Genomic DNA, 14,736 nt, shown 5'->3' with positions numbered 1-14,736 from the left:
AATGACTTACCTGGTTAAATAAATAAATATTATTCAAAGAATGGTTCTGATGCATGTACAAAACATTAGGAACACTTGCTCTTTCCATGACGTAGACTGACCAGGTGAATCCAGGTAAAAGCTATGATCCCTTATTAATGTAACTTGTTAAATCCACTTCAATCAGTGTAGATGAAAAAGAATGATTTTTAAGCCTTGAGACAATTGAGACATGGCTTGGTTATGTGTGCCATTCAGAGGGTGAATGGGCAAGACAAAAGATTGATGTGCCTTTGAACGGAGTATGGTAGTAGGTGCCAGGCACGCTAGTTTGTGTCAAACGTTGCAGTTCTTTTCACACTCAACAGTTTACCGTATGTATCAAGGAAGGTCCACGTGGGAAGCATTGGAGTCCACATGGGCCAGCATCCCTATGGAACGCTTTCTACACCTTGTAGAGTCCATGCCCACGACCAAAGGGGGTGCAATGCAATAATGTGTTCCTAGCGTTTTGTAAACTCGGTGTATACCAACAGCCTTGTTATTAACATGCCAAATGAAGAAGCAATGGCCAGCCCATATTTGTATGCTTCTCCAGAAGTGTGACAATGAGTAGGTCAGTCCACTGACCAGTCGCCTTCTCTTTCCACTCTCCAGTTGTGAGCAGCCTGGTCTTGGTCAGTGGCTAAAGATCAGTGGTCAGCAGATCAAGGCCATGCACTCTGCCCACAGGAAACTCCAGCCCGTCGGTGAGTTCCTTCCCGCGCAGATCATTCTCATCATCGCACGACACATTCATACGTTCAACGTAACACATTAGAGGTCACTGTATATCAGCATTGAGATGAAAGTGTTTCTGAGGTGATATACGACAGAATGTGTCTATGCGTTCACGTTATGTCACTAACCTGTGTGTGTGTGTGTGTGTGTGTGTGTAGGTGTTGACGCTGTTGAAGAGATGGTAGAAGAGGGGTGCCCTGCCCCTGAGAGTTTTAGAATAGACTACACGCCCATGTAAGTGACTGCTCATGACTGACACTGTAACCCATTTTATGAGAGAAAGATACTTTTTGGGCTCCGGGCAGTTGACAATGGCTTAAAGAGTAAACCAAGACATCTTTGGGTTAGTTCGATTGGCTTCCTCTGATTTTGATGTTGTTCACGTACCCGTCTCTTCAGGAGTCCTTACTCCAGCACCATAAAGGAGATGCTGACGACGTTTGGGACGGCGACCTACAAAGTTGGCCTTAAGGTGCACCCCAACGAGCAGGACCCCCGCGTGCCCATCATGTGCTGGGGCAGCTGTGCCTACACCATCCAGTCTATCGGTAATACACACACACACACAGACAGAAAAACAAAGATGATTGACAAGAATTCGAGAACCAACATAGTTTGACCTCACTAAGGTACGTGGCCTCACTAAGGTACGCTAGCGTCCCACCTGGCCAACATCCAGTCAAATTGCAGAGCACCAATTTCAAAAACAGAAATACTCATTATAAGAATTCATAAAACATACAAGTGTTATACATAGATTTAAAGATTAACTTCTTGTTAATCCAACCACGGTGTCAAATTTCAAAAAGGCTTTACGGCGAAAGCATACCATGCGATTATCTGAGAACAGCGCCCAGCAGACAAATCATTACAAACAGTAACCAGCCAAGTAGAAGTTACACAAGTCAGAAATGGAGATAAAATTAATCATTTACCTTTGATGATCTTCATATGGTTGCGCTCAGAAGACATTCATTTACTCAATAAATGTTCGTTTTGCTCTAAAGTCTCTCTTTATATCCAAAAACCTCAGTTTTGTTCGGGTTTTCTTCAGTAATCCACAGGCTCAAACGCAGAAGAAAAATCCAAATAGTATCCGTGAAGTTCGTAGAAACATGTCAAACGATGTTTATAATCATACCTAAGGTTGTTTTTAGCCTAAATAATCGATAATATTTCAACCGGACAATAACGTCGTCAATATAAAAGGTAAACAAGAAAGGCGAGCTCTCGGTCGCGCGCATGAAAAAGCTCTGTGACTCTGTAGGGTCCAGTCATTCAGACTGGTCTTACTCCCTCATTTTTCAGAATACAAGTCTGAAACAATTTCTAAAGACTGTTGACATCTAGTGGAAGGCATAGGAAGTGCAATTTTAGTCCTAAGTCGATGGATACTGTAAAGGCATTCAATAGAAAACTTTTTTCTCAGGTTTTCGCCTGCCAAATCAGTTCAATTAATATGTTGCTGAGAATGGTCCACAGATGTCCAAACACAACATTTGTTTCTCTCATTGTGATGTTCAATGTTTCTTCTTTCATTTTGCAGAGCGACTGTTGGTGGACGAGGAGAAGCCTTTATTTGGAAGTTTACCTTGCAGACAGGTAAACGACGACAACCTCTCCTTCTAACCTATGAGTCACTGGACTTCTAGGAAGTAGTGTTATGCGGAGAGGTGCTGAGACATATTTGACATCAGTGTTTGTGTGTGCAGGATGACTGCCTGAGCTCCCTGGCCAGGTTTGGCTCAGCGTGTTGGACTGCAGCCTCTCAGCCCTCCGTGCAGGGCCACTACATCAGACTGGTAGCAGGTAGGACAGACACGGTCGACGGGCATCTGCAGGGCCAGTAGGCTGGTCTTTTCAGTGCCTGAATTCAAATTCACATGTTGCATATGTTGAGGCTTTTTTTTGGTCTAGGCATTTGAGTTGTATAGTTTTATTGATGGGGGGTGTGTGCTTTGTGTAGCATTGATTCCAGACCCCCAGGTGGAGACCTCTCCCTGTATCCTGGACATAGACATGTTGCACCTTCTGGTGAGTCCCCGTCTATCAGACATACAGAACCAGCCAAAAGTTTGGACACACCTACTCATTCAAGGGTTTTTCTTTATTTTTACTATTTTATATTTTCTACATTGTAGAATAATAGTGAAGACACGTGGAATCATGTAGTAACCAAAAAAGTGTTAAACATATCAAAATATATTTTAGATTCTTCAAAGTAGCCACCCTTTGCCTTGATGACAGCTTTGCACACTCATGGCATTATTTCAACCAGCTTCATGGGGTAGTTACCTGGAATGCATTTCAAAGAACAGGTGTGCCTAGTTTAGTTTGCGGAATTTATTTCCTTAATGCGTTTGAGCCAATCAGTTGTGTTGTGACAAGGTATGCGTGGTATACTGAAGATGGCCCTATTTAGTAAAAGACCAAGTCCATATTATGGCGTGTCCTAACTTTTGACTGGTACTATACATGCCAAGTGGTATATCATATCTCTGGGCTCCCAGATCATAAGCGAACCAATTGTTGAGTCTGACCATAAAACATTAATAATGTTTACATACTGCTATACTCATTTCATATGTATATACTGTATTATATTCTACTGTATTTTAGTCAATGCCACTCTGACAATGCTCGTTCTGATATTTATATATTAATTCCATTATTTAATTTTTAGATTTGTGTGTGTCGTTGTAAATTGTCACATATTATTGCACTGTTGGAGCTAGGAACAAAAGCATTTCGCTACACCCGCAATAACATCTGCTAAATATGTGTATGTGAGCAATAAAATGTGATTTTTGTGTATAAGTGTTAAGTCAATACCTATCCCTCTCTCAGGTGAGTGTGGTGCTGTCTTACGGGTCGGTCCATTCCCAGGACTCTTCAGGGCTGAGCGTAGACGCTGTCCAGTTGCACTTTTTCCACCTCATCACTGTGGCTCACATGGTCCAGATGCTGCTCACGTCAGGCCCAGGTAAGGAGAGAGAGCACCCTACACCTGGACAGGGTGCGTGTGTGTGTGTGGAAATGTGTCTGCATGCATATTAAAGCTCTCTCAACCCCAGCTAAAATCTTACCTTTTGGATAGTTGAGGAGAGGGTACTTACGAGTCGTCGAAGTTAACCGCTGTCAAACATGAAACCTGTGTGTCAACAGAGGAGGTGACCATGGAGCAGGAGAGTGGGGGAGCAGAGAGGGAAGAGGAGGAGGACATTTGTGCTCTCTACAACACCCTCAGAACACACCTGGGAAGGTGAGGCGACACTGACTCTGTAGCTATGACACGTTGCCGTGAACCCCCTCCAGACTACACCCTCGTCTACCCTATCCACCAAGCAGCCAGCTTTTCCCCCAGTATTGTCGCAGTAATGCGCGCGTTGTGCTTGAACCATGCTGTGTGATTTTTCTAATGTGTGTGTGTGTGTGTGGTGACAGTTCCCTGCCTGAGGTGGGCTCTGGTTGGCACCTGTGGCGTTGCGTGAAGACTGGCATCTTGCCCTACCTGAGAGGAGCTGCACTCTTCTTCCACCACCTTAACGGGGTTCCTACGCCCCCAGAGCTGCATGGTAACTACAACATGGATACGCACACACACAGGGCTGGCACGCTAATTGTATAATCGTGTAACCAATGATTATGGGTGAAGACCGTGAATAAGAGCTGCCATAACCCTTCAATCCTTTCATTTGAAATAATATTTGACGCAATGGCAGTAGTGTAAAAGAATGATAATCTGTCTAGATATCCAACTGTCTCCATTTCCTCCCAACGTACACTCTCCTTCAGAAATGCACTCTCTTTGACGCTGTAGCCAGTATTATCTGTACCAGCTACAGTAGGAATAATTCTCTGGTTTGTAAAGGTGTTAAAAAGATGCTGAAATCTGACCTGAATCACCACTGTCTGCTTGGTGAGTGTGGGACATTTTATAAGCAAAAGTGAATCGTCAATGTTATAAAAACCGAAGTTCGCGAACGTTAAGGGCTCGATTCAATCCATATCGCCAAAGTTCAGCACTATAGCGCGCTTGGAATTTTAAATGTAATTTCCGATTGAGCCGACATGCAGTATTTACCATGAAAAGAGTCTCCCTGTGAATGCGGGAACAGTGCCTTTAAATTTCAATCGCGCTATTATTGCACTGAACTTCGGCTGTATGGATTGAATCGAGAGCCAAGTCTGTAGGCGTGACCCAAAGGCATGACCACTGCGTGATAGATTGTTTACTCCGGTTGCTAGGCAACACACCACAAGTGGGCCACTGCTACAGCAGCAGAGAGGGGAGAGAGGAGAGACAATTAGTGCGTGCTTTTAATTTAGCAGTTTGAACAGTTATAACGGTGATTGTGGTTATTCCATGATAGGCACAGCCTTACACTTATATTCAAGTGTGTGTATCTCTCACACACTTTTACACTCTTACTGATCTTTGAACACGTACACTGTACCAAACGGAGCCATGCTGTTGATGTTCACGCTCTGTGTCTCTTCTAGCTCTGTGTCCTGGTCAGTGGGAGGTGCTGTGTGGATACCTCAGTCTGCCCTCCAACCTGCTTCAGCTTTACCACAGTCAAAAGGAGCTACTAGAGCCCTTACTGCACGGGTAAGAGTCTCTTTCGCTCGCCAGTAACCTGTCTTTTCTCCTCTTGTATCCTGTAAATGGTTCAGAAGTGCCAGCTGCATGACTGATTGATGTACTGTATGTCATAGTCACACTGATGGGGGAAAGTTTATTTCATTTAGCATCTTGTCCTCCTGTCCTGTAGGTGGTGCTCTCACCCAGGTGTACGACAGACCCTCCAGGGAGGTGGCGTTCTCGTGAGGTCAGTGCTGCTATTTTACTGTGATATGATGGGTTGAAGACTCTGATTACTTAGGTTGGATATTGGTATAATATGTGGTACAGTGTTAATTTTGGCAGCTATTTTCGTTTTAGTCTTTGACTAAAATACATTTGTCATGTCAGACTTATTAGTTTCAGTCAACCAAAACTCTAGACAATTTTAGTGTAGTTTTAGCCAGTCATGTTAGTCGCATATTAGTCTATGCATTTTATTTCATGAAATAAATAATATTGACCTTTTTTTACTTCCATAATATGCACATTAAAGGTATTATGGCTAACTTTGCTTCCCCTTGAGGAAGCTAGGCGAATAACCACTCACCCCCCTCCCCCGCATCCCGGCAACATGGTGGAGGTTCGCCCTGGAGTCTTTACTTTTAGTTTTATCCACCAGCTTCAAACAGCTGAAAATATGATCTTTTTATTTATTGAATACATTTTAGATTGTGCAGTGATTCTCTACACTCTCAAGTGCTTGTTTTCTCACAAAAACTGAAATTGAGTGAACAGTGTAGAATTTAAGTAACCAGGAAATGGCAGAGTGATTTCTACATGTTGGACGCCTGCCATTTTCAGCTTATGCTCAAGGAGAAGATCAAAATAAAATGTTATTCTTTACATGCTTTGTAAAAAAACAGTGCAGAGAAAGAAAATGGAGAAATAATAGAAAAGTCAAACATGTAAAAATAGATACGCAATGAGTAACGATAACTTGGCTATATACATGGAGTACCGGTACCGAGTTGATGTGCAGGGGTACAAGGTAGATATGTTCAAATACTGTTGCCAGGAATAAAGTGGCGGCTAGTAAACAGTAGCAGCAGTGTATGTGATGAGTTGTTCTGAGTAGCTATTTGGTTAACTATTTAGGAGGCTTATGGCTTGGGTGTAGAAGCTGTTCAGGGTCCTGTTGGTTCCAGATTTGGTACATCGGTACCACTTGCCGTGTGGTAGCAGAGAGAAACGTGACTTGGGTGGCTGGAGTCTTTGAAAATGTTTAGGGCCTTCCTCTGACACCGCCTGCTATAGAGGTCCTCGATAGCAGGGAGCTCGGCCCCAGTGACGTACTGGGATGTCCGCACTACCCAAGCAGTTGCCATACCAAGTGGTGATGCAGCCAGTCAAGATACTCTGTGGTGCAGCTGTATAACTTTTTGAAGATCTGCAGGCCTATGACAAATCTTTTCAGCCTCCCGAGGGAAAAGAGGCGTTGTCGTGCCCTCCTCACGACTGTGTTGGTCTGTTTGGACCTGTTCGGCCTGCCTTTTCCTGTAGTCCACAATCCGCTCGTGGACTCTCCCTCAATGTCTTGCTGATTGTAGTGTTGGAGCCGTGCACGGCCACACAGTCGTGGTTGAACAGGGAGTACAGAATAGGGATATATGCACGCACTCCTGAGGGGCCCCCGTGTTGAGGGTCAGCGTTGCAGATGTGTTGTTGCCTACCCTCACCACCCGGGGGCGTTCCATCAGGAAGTCCAGGATCCAGTTGCAGAGGATTGACCACGCCTCTGATTCCCTTACAGAGGGGAACATCTGAGCTTTCCAACATTGCCAGAAATGTTACTTTACTCCTAATATTCAGCGAATACTGTAGCATTCATAGGTCCAATCGGGGAAAAACTGCACGTGTATTTGCGGAACGCGACAAGACAGATGAGTAAAAGAGCACGTAGGAAAATAGTTGACATGATCAATGCAAAAATAGCCTACATGAAAGTAAGACAGAGTTAACATTGTTCTGCGTATCATATCAAAAGATTGACGAGTGACTGAAGTGACCGCACGGGAGCTGAGTGGGAGAGCAGATCAGCTCAACCAGACCTCGCACCTGAAAGACGTTACTTATGCCAATGAGAGGATGGCATTAAACATTCTGCAAAAGCATGCATGCTTATGATTGGAGAAAACGGATGAATAGGAGCTTCATGTCGAATTGAATGTCCTTAAGTCTCGCAAGGAATTCTCGTAACACATTCATGGCGTCTCGTTAGCGTCAGAAAAAATATGTTGACCAATATTTTTCGTCATAGTTATTGTTGACAAAATTAACACTGGTGTGGGCGAGTTTTTTTATTTTTTTATTTTTTTTATTTTTAGAACTGTACAGAATTTGTTGTTGATAATGTTAAGAGCTCTAGGGCTGACCAATTCTTCCTCTGTTCAGTTTCCCTCGGGAGTCCAACAGCCTGATTGACCTCCCAGATGACTACAGTGCCCTCATAAACCAAGCATCCAGCTTCACGTGAGTGCCCAGCGAACAACTGTCATTGGTGCATCAGAGATGTCATAGCATAGCCTTGCAAAATTACAATCGGGAGCAATTGGATGTCATTGCTCTCCTTCCTGTCCTATGGAAGACCTTTTAGAGTGAATGTTTAATACAGTTGTGGTCAAATATATAGGACCTATTGCACTTTTCTTAAATAATTCCCTATTTCTTCTCAAGTAAGTTGAAATTGAAAACTGTAGGTCTCCACACCTTATTGGATTTTCAACATTGCAGAACCAATTACATTTTTTATAAACTTAAGTTTACAATTAATCATTTAGAAAATAGACAAATTGCAGGGACAAAATGATTGGCAACCTGGTGCTAGTATTTGGTTGCACAGCCTTTGGCCAAGATAACTGCCGACAAATGCTTCTTGTGGCCATCATTGAGCTTGCTGTACCTTTTTCTACTGGCAATTTGGCCCACTCTTCAGCAGCAAACTGCTCTAAATCATCAGTGTTTGAGGGGTGAAATACAGGCGGGAAATACACGTTTTAAATAGATTGGTCAAAAGAATAGACAACTCTCAACTGTTGTCTGTTCTTTAAACCAATCTAATTTAAAACGTGTATTTTTCCCTATATAGACACACCCTATGCGTCAATCTGAATCACTTCCATAACCTATGAGAGCTGAGAACAGCAGTTGGTGGAAGGCACCCCTCAAACCCCTTGCCAGCAGCATACCACCCTGCATACCACTGCTGGCTTGCTTCTGAAGCTAAGCAGGGTTGGTCCTGGTCAGTCCCTGGATGGGAGACCAGATGCTGCTGGAAGTGGTGTTGGAGGGCCAGTAGGAGGCACTCTTTCTTCTGGTCTAAAAAAATATCCCAATGCCCCAGGGCAGTGATTGGGGACACTGCCCTGTGTAGGGTGCCGTCTTTCGCATGGGACGTTAAACGGGTGTCCTGACTCTCTGAGGTCATTAAAGATCCCATGGCACTTATCGTAAGAGTAGGGGTGTTAACCCCGGTGTCCTGGCTAAATTCCCAATCTGGCCCTCAAACCATCATGGTCACCTAATAATCCCCAGTTTACAATTGGCTCATTCATCCCCCTCCCCTCCCCTGTAACTATTCCCCAGGTCGTTGCTGCAAATGAGAACGTGTTCTCAGTCAACTTACCTGGTAAAATAACGGTAAAAAAAATAAAAATAACACTGATGATTTGTTTGAGTTTGGGACAGCCCTAGTAATGTTTAAATACATTGCTGTAATAATTTCATTAAACAGTGTTTAGTTTCATCAGCTGTTTTACAACATGATATAAAACACAGCAAAAACAGAATTTTGACTGCATTGGGCCTTTAAGAAATGTGCAAGGGTGCCAATATACACGACATGGACATCTGCTCATTGAACCTCCACATTCCAATATCATGAGCATTAATACGGAGTTGGTCCCCCCTTAGCTGCTGTAACATCCTCCACTTTTATGGGAAGGCTTTCCACTAAATGTTGGAACATTGCTGCGGGGATTTGCTTCCATTCAGCCGCGAGCATTAGTGAGGTCGGGCACTGACATTGGGTGATTAGGTCTGGCTCACAGTCGGCGTTCCAATTCATCCCAAAGATGTTTGATGGGGTTTAAGTCAGGGCTCTGTGCAGGCCAGTCAAGTTCTTCCACACTGATCTCGACAAACCATTTCTATATGGACCTCGCTTTGTTCATGGGGGCAGCTCCAGACCATTTTTCCTAATCCACCAAACTTTACAGTTGGCACTATGCATTGGGGCAGGTAGCGTTCTCCTGGCATCCGCCAAACCCAAAATCGTCTGTCGGACTGCCAGATGCTGAATCTGGTCCTCCGGTGGGGCTCAGTTGGCAGAGCAACATCAGGGTTGTGGGTTTGATTCCCATGGGAGACCAGTATGAAAGAATACAAAAATGTATACTCTCACTATTGTAAGTCAAATTTTATTTCACATGCACCGAATACAACAGCTGTAGACCTTACTGTGAAATATTTACTAAATAAACTAAAGTAAACATTAAAATAAAAAGTAACACAATAAATAATATCGAGGCTATATACAGGGGGTACTGGTACTGAGTCAATGTGCGGGGGTACAGATTAGTCAAATGTGTACAGTTGGCGTACAGTGACTGGATAAGAGTGTCTGCTAAATGACTAAAATGTAAATGAATCGTGATTCATCACTCCAGAGAACGCGTTTCCACCGCTCCAGAGTCCAATGGCGGCGAGCTTTACAACACTCCAACCAACACTTGGCGTTGCGCATGGTGATCTTTGGCTTGTGTGCGGCTGCTCGGCCATGGAAACCCATTTCTTGAAGCTTCCAACAAACAGTTCTCCCGTGCGCTAAAACACACGGTGGTCCCATTCTATGAGCTTGTGTGGCCTACCACTTTGCGGCTGAGCTGTTGTTGCTCCTATACATTTCCACTTCACATTAATGGCGCTTACAGTTGACGGGTACAGCTCTAGCCGGGCAGACATTTGACTCACTGACCTGTTCGGATAGGTGGCATCCTATGACTGTGCCACGTTGAAAGTCACTGAGCTCTTCAGTAAGGCCATTCTACTGCCAATCTTTGTCTATGGAGATTGAATGGCTGTGTGCTCGATTTTATACACCTGTGTGGCTGAAATAGCCGAAGCCCTTCAAAATGAGTGGATATCTACATACCTTTTGGCCATGTAGTGTATTTGGCCCCAACTGTGTGTTTATGCTCTCCTCGCTCTCGCCCCAGGTGCCCTAAGTCGGGTGGGGATAAGTCCCGTGCTCCCACCCTGTGCCTGGTGTGTGGTTCCATGCTGTGTTCTCAGAGCTACTGCTGCCAGACAGAGCTAGATGGAGAGGACGTGGGAGCCTGCACCGCGCACACCTTCGCCTGCGGAGCTGGAGTAGGCATCTTCCTCAGGTACAGACCCATGTGTGTGCGCCTGTATACAGTGGGGTCTGGAATTATTGGATACCTTGATAAAGATGAGCAGAAAAAGACTGTATAAAGTAAATAAGACTGAGCTATATTGTATGCCCAAAAATATATACACGTTATTGTATACTTATACATTTGCTCAGAGAATGAATTTCTTTAACAAGTAATACTAAAAAATAACTCTGAAAGATGATTGGATCCCGTTTTCAGTACTCTAGCACCCTCCCCTGGCGAGGATAACAACACTGAGCCTTTTTCTACAATGTTTTCTGAGTTGGAGAACACATTGGGAGGGATCTGAGACCATTCCTCCATACAGAATCCTTCCAGATCCTTGATATCCTTCTGTCTGCTCTGTTCAATTCAAACCACAGGTTTTCAATGGGGTTCAAGTCTGGAGACTGAGATGGCCATTGCAAAATGTTAATTTTGTGGTCAATTAACCATTTATCTGTGGATTTGGATGTGTGCTTTGGGTTATTGTCTTGCTGGAAGATCCACTTGCGGCCAAGTTTCAGCCTCCTGGCAGAGGAACCAGGTGTTTGGCTAAAATGTCCTGGTACTGGGTAAAGGTCATGATGCTGTTGACCTTAACAAGAGTCCCAGGACCAGTGGAAGCCAAATAGCCCAATCACATCTAAGATCCCCCACCATGTTTTACAGTAGGGTTGAGTGTTTTTCTGCATATTGTTCTTTCGATGGCCAAGCCCACCATTAGTGTGCGTGGTCAAAGACCTCTATTTTCATTTCACTCCAAGCACAAAGAAATGGTTACTTGACAAAAAAAACTATGAATTCGTTCAGAGTGTGCAAGTATAATGCTATCCTTTCTGTTACAGAGTGCGAGAGAGCCAGGTTCTGTTCCTGGCTGGTAAAACTAAGGGCTGTTTCTACGCTCCTCCTTACCTGGACGACTATGGAGAGACGGACCAGGGCCTAAGGTGAACAACACTGCACATTCACTCATTACACTACAGCAGTGGTTCTCAAAATGGCTTCTCAAATGGTTGGAAGAGACACCAGCGCTCATTAGAATTCCCCAGAAGCAACTTTGAGACCCACTGCTGTACATGTTATTGATCTGTGCTGAAAGGTGTCCAGTAGTGTGTGTTGCTGTGCTCCGCTGTTTGAAAGCCTTGCATCTCTGTGTTTATCCAGGCGGGGGAACCCATTGCACCTGTGCCGCCAGCGCTACCGCAAGATCCAGAAGCTGTGGCGCCAGCACAGCGTCACAGAGGAAATAGGGCACGCCCAGGAGGCCAACCAGACCCTGGTGGGTATCGACTGGCAGCACCTGTGATGTCATAGGTTACTATAGGTCCCACCCACCAGAGTCGGATACACCCCTTCTCCCAACATGGGGACTCTGCACATGAGAGAGCAGCAGTATGGTGGACATGGCAACAGAGCCCCACCTCTCTCGCTCCTCCCCCTCTAACCCCTCTGTCGGGGAGTGGATGTATGTTTTTCTCCTTTTTCTTTTTGCTGTTTCTCCCTGGAAAGAATGTGTTCCTCTCTATTTTCTTTCTGATTTATTATAAAATATATATATTATAAAGCATATAGCTGACACATCGGGCCACCGGGGTCGGGGGTGCAACATGAATATTCCAGAGTATAACTTCTTTATAGGAATGTTATTTAATTTCTGCCTATTCAAATAGGATGTAAATGATTTCTAAGGTAGATAGATGGCTGCCGTGTTGGATTGCTTTGATACTAAACATTTTGAGTAAGCACAAGGTTTTCATCCCTGCTTTTGTCAGCCAGTGACTGCTCATTTCAGAGTTTGGGCCAAAATCTCATCTGATAGGTGAGGTCAGATTGTGCCCTTAACAGTATCAGGGTCAATTCTATTTCAATTCTTTTGAATTTAAGTTTGAACTCAAGAGCCGAAAAATCCAAATTGAAAATAAATAGTGCTTTTCAGCTTTGAATTAGAATTTCAATTCGTCTTGAAATTGATTGACCCCAACACGCTATGTGAGAGCCACTGCTGACCCATTGCAGTGTGGGGGTTACATTCTCCCCCCCGCTGCAATCATTGAATACTTTCTCCAGTCTGATGGACACCCAAATACACAGTGCAGTAACACACCAGTGTTTGCGTGTTGTAACTCCCGAGGGCCTGTGTTTTGGTTTTTCAATTTGTCCGTGTGTATGTTGGCGTGCGTGTGAAATCTTTTTGCAGGTTATGTTTCTGTGCATTTTGAATGTGTCCAGACTGTTCGTTGTCAACTATTTGTTTTTTAACACTATATTTAAGGAAACCTGATATGAGCCTTTACCGCAGGGCTGTCTCTTCCTTTTGTGGTAATATGTGGTTGGTTGGAGAGCCATGTATTCTCTTTAACTTTTTATCTGACGTGGATGTTGTGCATTGATGGGGTTTGTTTGTTTGTTTTGGTAATTGTTTTTGTATTGTCATTTTTTGGATCTCTGAGAAGAGTGCAGGAACATATCCCTTTAACCTTTTTTCATGTATGGACTGTGAAGTTGTCATAAGTAGGGCCTGTGGGCTTGCCTGACGACCTGACCTGGAAAACAACTCTGGACCTAGCTTTAGTCTATAAGTAAAGGCCAGAGTTGTGTTTTTGGTCAGGTCAGGTAGTCCTATCCCTAATCATAAGGTTGTCTCTGGACTGTACCATTACCACACCTACAGAGGGGGCAGCAGTGTGTGACATGACAGGTAGACTGAAATATCATCCTTAAGCTCAGAAACTTAACAGGTTAATCACACGCAGGCACTTTAGAGGAACACACCGACACACACACACACACACACACACACACTGCTCTCTGATGCAGGGTCTCCCTGATGCTGGGACCTGACGCTCTATAATTCTTCCTCCTATCACTCCTTTGGCATATTCTCATGGTAACCATCCACAACCCCATTCTTCAACACACTCCCAATATCGAGGCTGCATCATTATTTTCATGTCACAGACTTGTTAATATGTTAATTATTGTATAAATGAGTACATTGTACTATATTGTAAAATGATACCTAATTAAAAAGGAAAAGGAATGCCCGAGTCTTGTCTATTTGTGAGGTGTACTTTGAATTAGTCACTAGATGATGATGGGAGGGCTGGGGGGGGGGTAATAGATGCGGTAGAGAGATCAATCAAACTCGACCAAAACAATGGAAGTGCCTTGGCAACGCTACTCACGCGTTCTCACATGGGGGAAAGTTTCAGAATCTCCTCATACATTTAGGCTATTGTGTATATATGTGTATTACACACTATTGGGGTATAATGCTGTATGGATGTCAACCCCAATACATGTTCATGTCATCTTCACCAATCAACTGCATTACATTTAAAAACAGCTTCAAGACATAAGTAGCACAACTGATTTCTAGATGGCTACACGTAAACTCACTCACTTTTGTACATCGCCTTGGTCCGTACAATTGACCTTATTTTAACGCCTCAAAAACGTAATACTTCCAGATCAACTGTAATGTCAATACCATTGTAAAGCACACTTTCTCCCCTTGCCAACAAAATACATGACATGACCTAAACGCTTTTTTGACTCGATCTGTCCAACTTATCACCTTACCTCTAAAATGTAAATAAAACACTATGAAGAGTTTATATAATGTGTGATTACATAACTATTTGAAGGTTTGTGTCGAATTTGAATCGTGTTTTTAGGACGGTGCTAAAGTGATCTTCAGAAGTAAACAGTTTTTTTGAGAGTCGTGATCACTTGCAGTGACGACGCAAAATATGACTAGGTATCCCCCCATACCCCCGTCACTGTCCATTTCTTGTTTTTAAAGGATGAGAGAAGTGCTACACCTGGTGGAGAGAGATTGTAAGACAGAAATAGTAGATTTATGCGTGCTGTACGTTACATGACATGTCACGGTGTAATGGAGGGTCCGTTATTTCAACTTTTCTCCAATACTATAGAGCCATTACCATGTCG

The 14,736-nt window shown here is 43.8% G+C and overlaps 1 protein-coding gene across 2 annotated transcripts in view; it reads left to right on the top strand.

The window, feature by feature from the left end:
• Window positions 1-13,822, top strand: part of ubr2 (ubiquitin protein ligase E3 component n-recognin 2) — a 39,870-nt gene extending 26,048 nt beyond the window's left edge. For both annotated transcript variants that reach the window (XM_055902067.1, XM_055902069.1), the window contains exons 32-46: window positions 637-728; window positions 918-993; window positions 1,159-1,307; window positions 2,306-2,361; window positions 2,472-2,568; window positions 2,726-2,793; window positions 3,607-3,742; window positions 3,925-4,021; window positions 4,204-4,334; window positions 5,263-5,371; window positions 5,535-5,591; window positions 7,778-7,855; window positions 10,600-10,770; window positions 11,628-11,729; window positions 11,947-13,822. In XM_055902067.1, coding sequence (XP_055758042.1) covers window positions 637-728; window positions 918-993; window positions 1,159-1,307; window positions 2,306-2,361; window positions 2,472-2,568; window positions 2,726-2,793; window positions 3,607-3,742; window positions 3,925-4,021; window positions 4,204-4,334; window positions 5,263-5,371; window positions 5,535-5,591; window positions 7,778-7,855; window positions 10,600-10,770; window positions 11,628-11,729; window positions 11,947-12,088 — 1,561 coding nt within the window. In that variant the 3' untranslated portion in view covers window positions 12,089-13,822. The remainder of the gene's footprint in view (window positions 1-636; window positions 729-917; window positions 994-1,158; window positions 1,308-2,305; window positions 2,362-2,471; window positions 2,569-2,725; window positions 2,794-3,606; window positions 3,743-3,924; window positions 4,022-4,203; window positions 4,335-5,262; window positions 5,372-5,534; window positions 5,592-7,777; window positions 7,856-10,599; window positions 10,771-11,627; window positions 11,730-11,946) is intronic.
• The last annotated feature ends 914 nt before the right edge of the window (window positions 13,823-14,736 follow it).

This window comes from Salvelinus fontinalis, chromosome 37, assembly GCF_029448725.1.
Source record: "Salvelinus fontinalis isolate EN_2023a chromosome 37, ASM2944872v1, whole genome shotgun sequence".
Classification (NCBI taxonomy): Eukaryota; Metazoa; Chordata; class Actinopteri; order Salmoniformes; family Salmonidae; genus Salvelinus; species Salvelinus fontinalis.
This window is presented reverse-complemented; position numbering and strand designations above follow the sequence as displayed.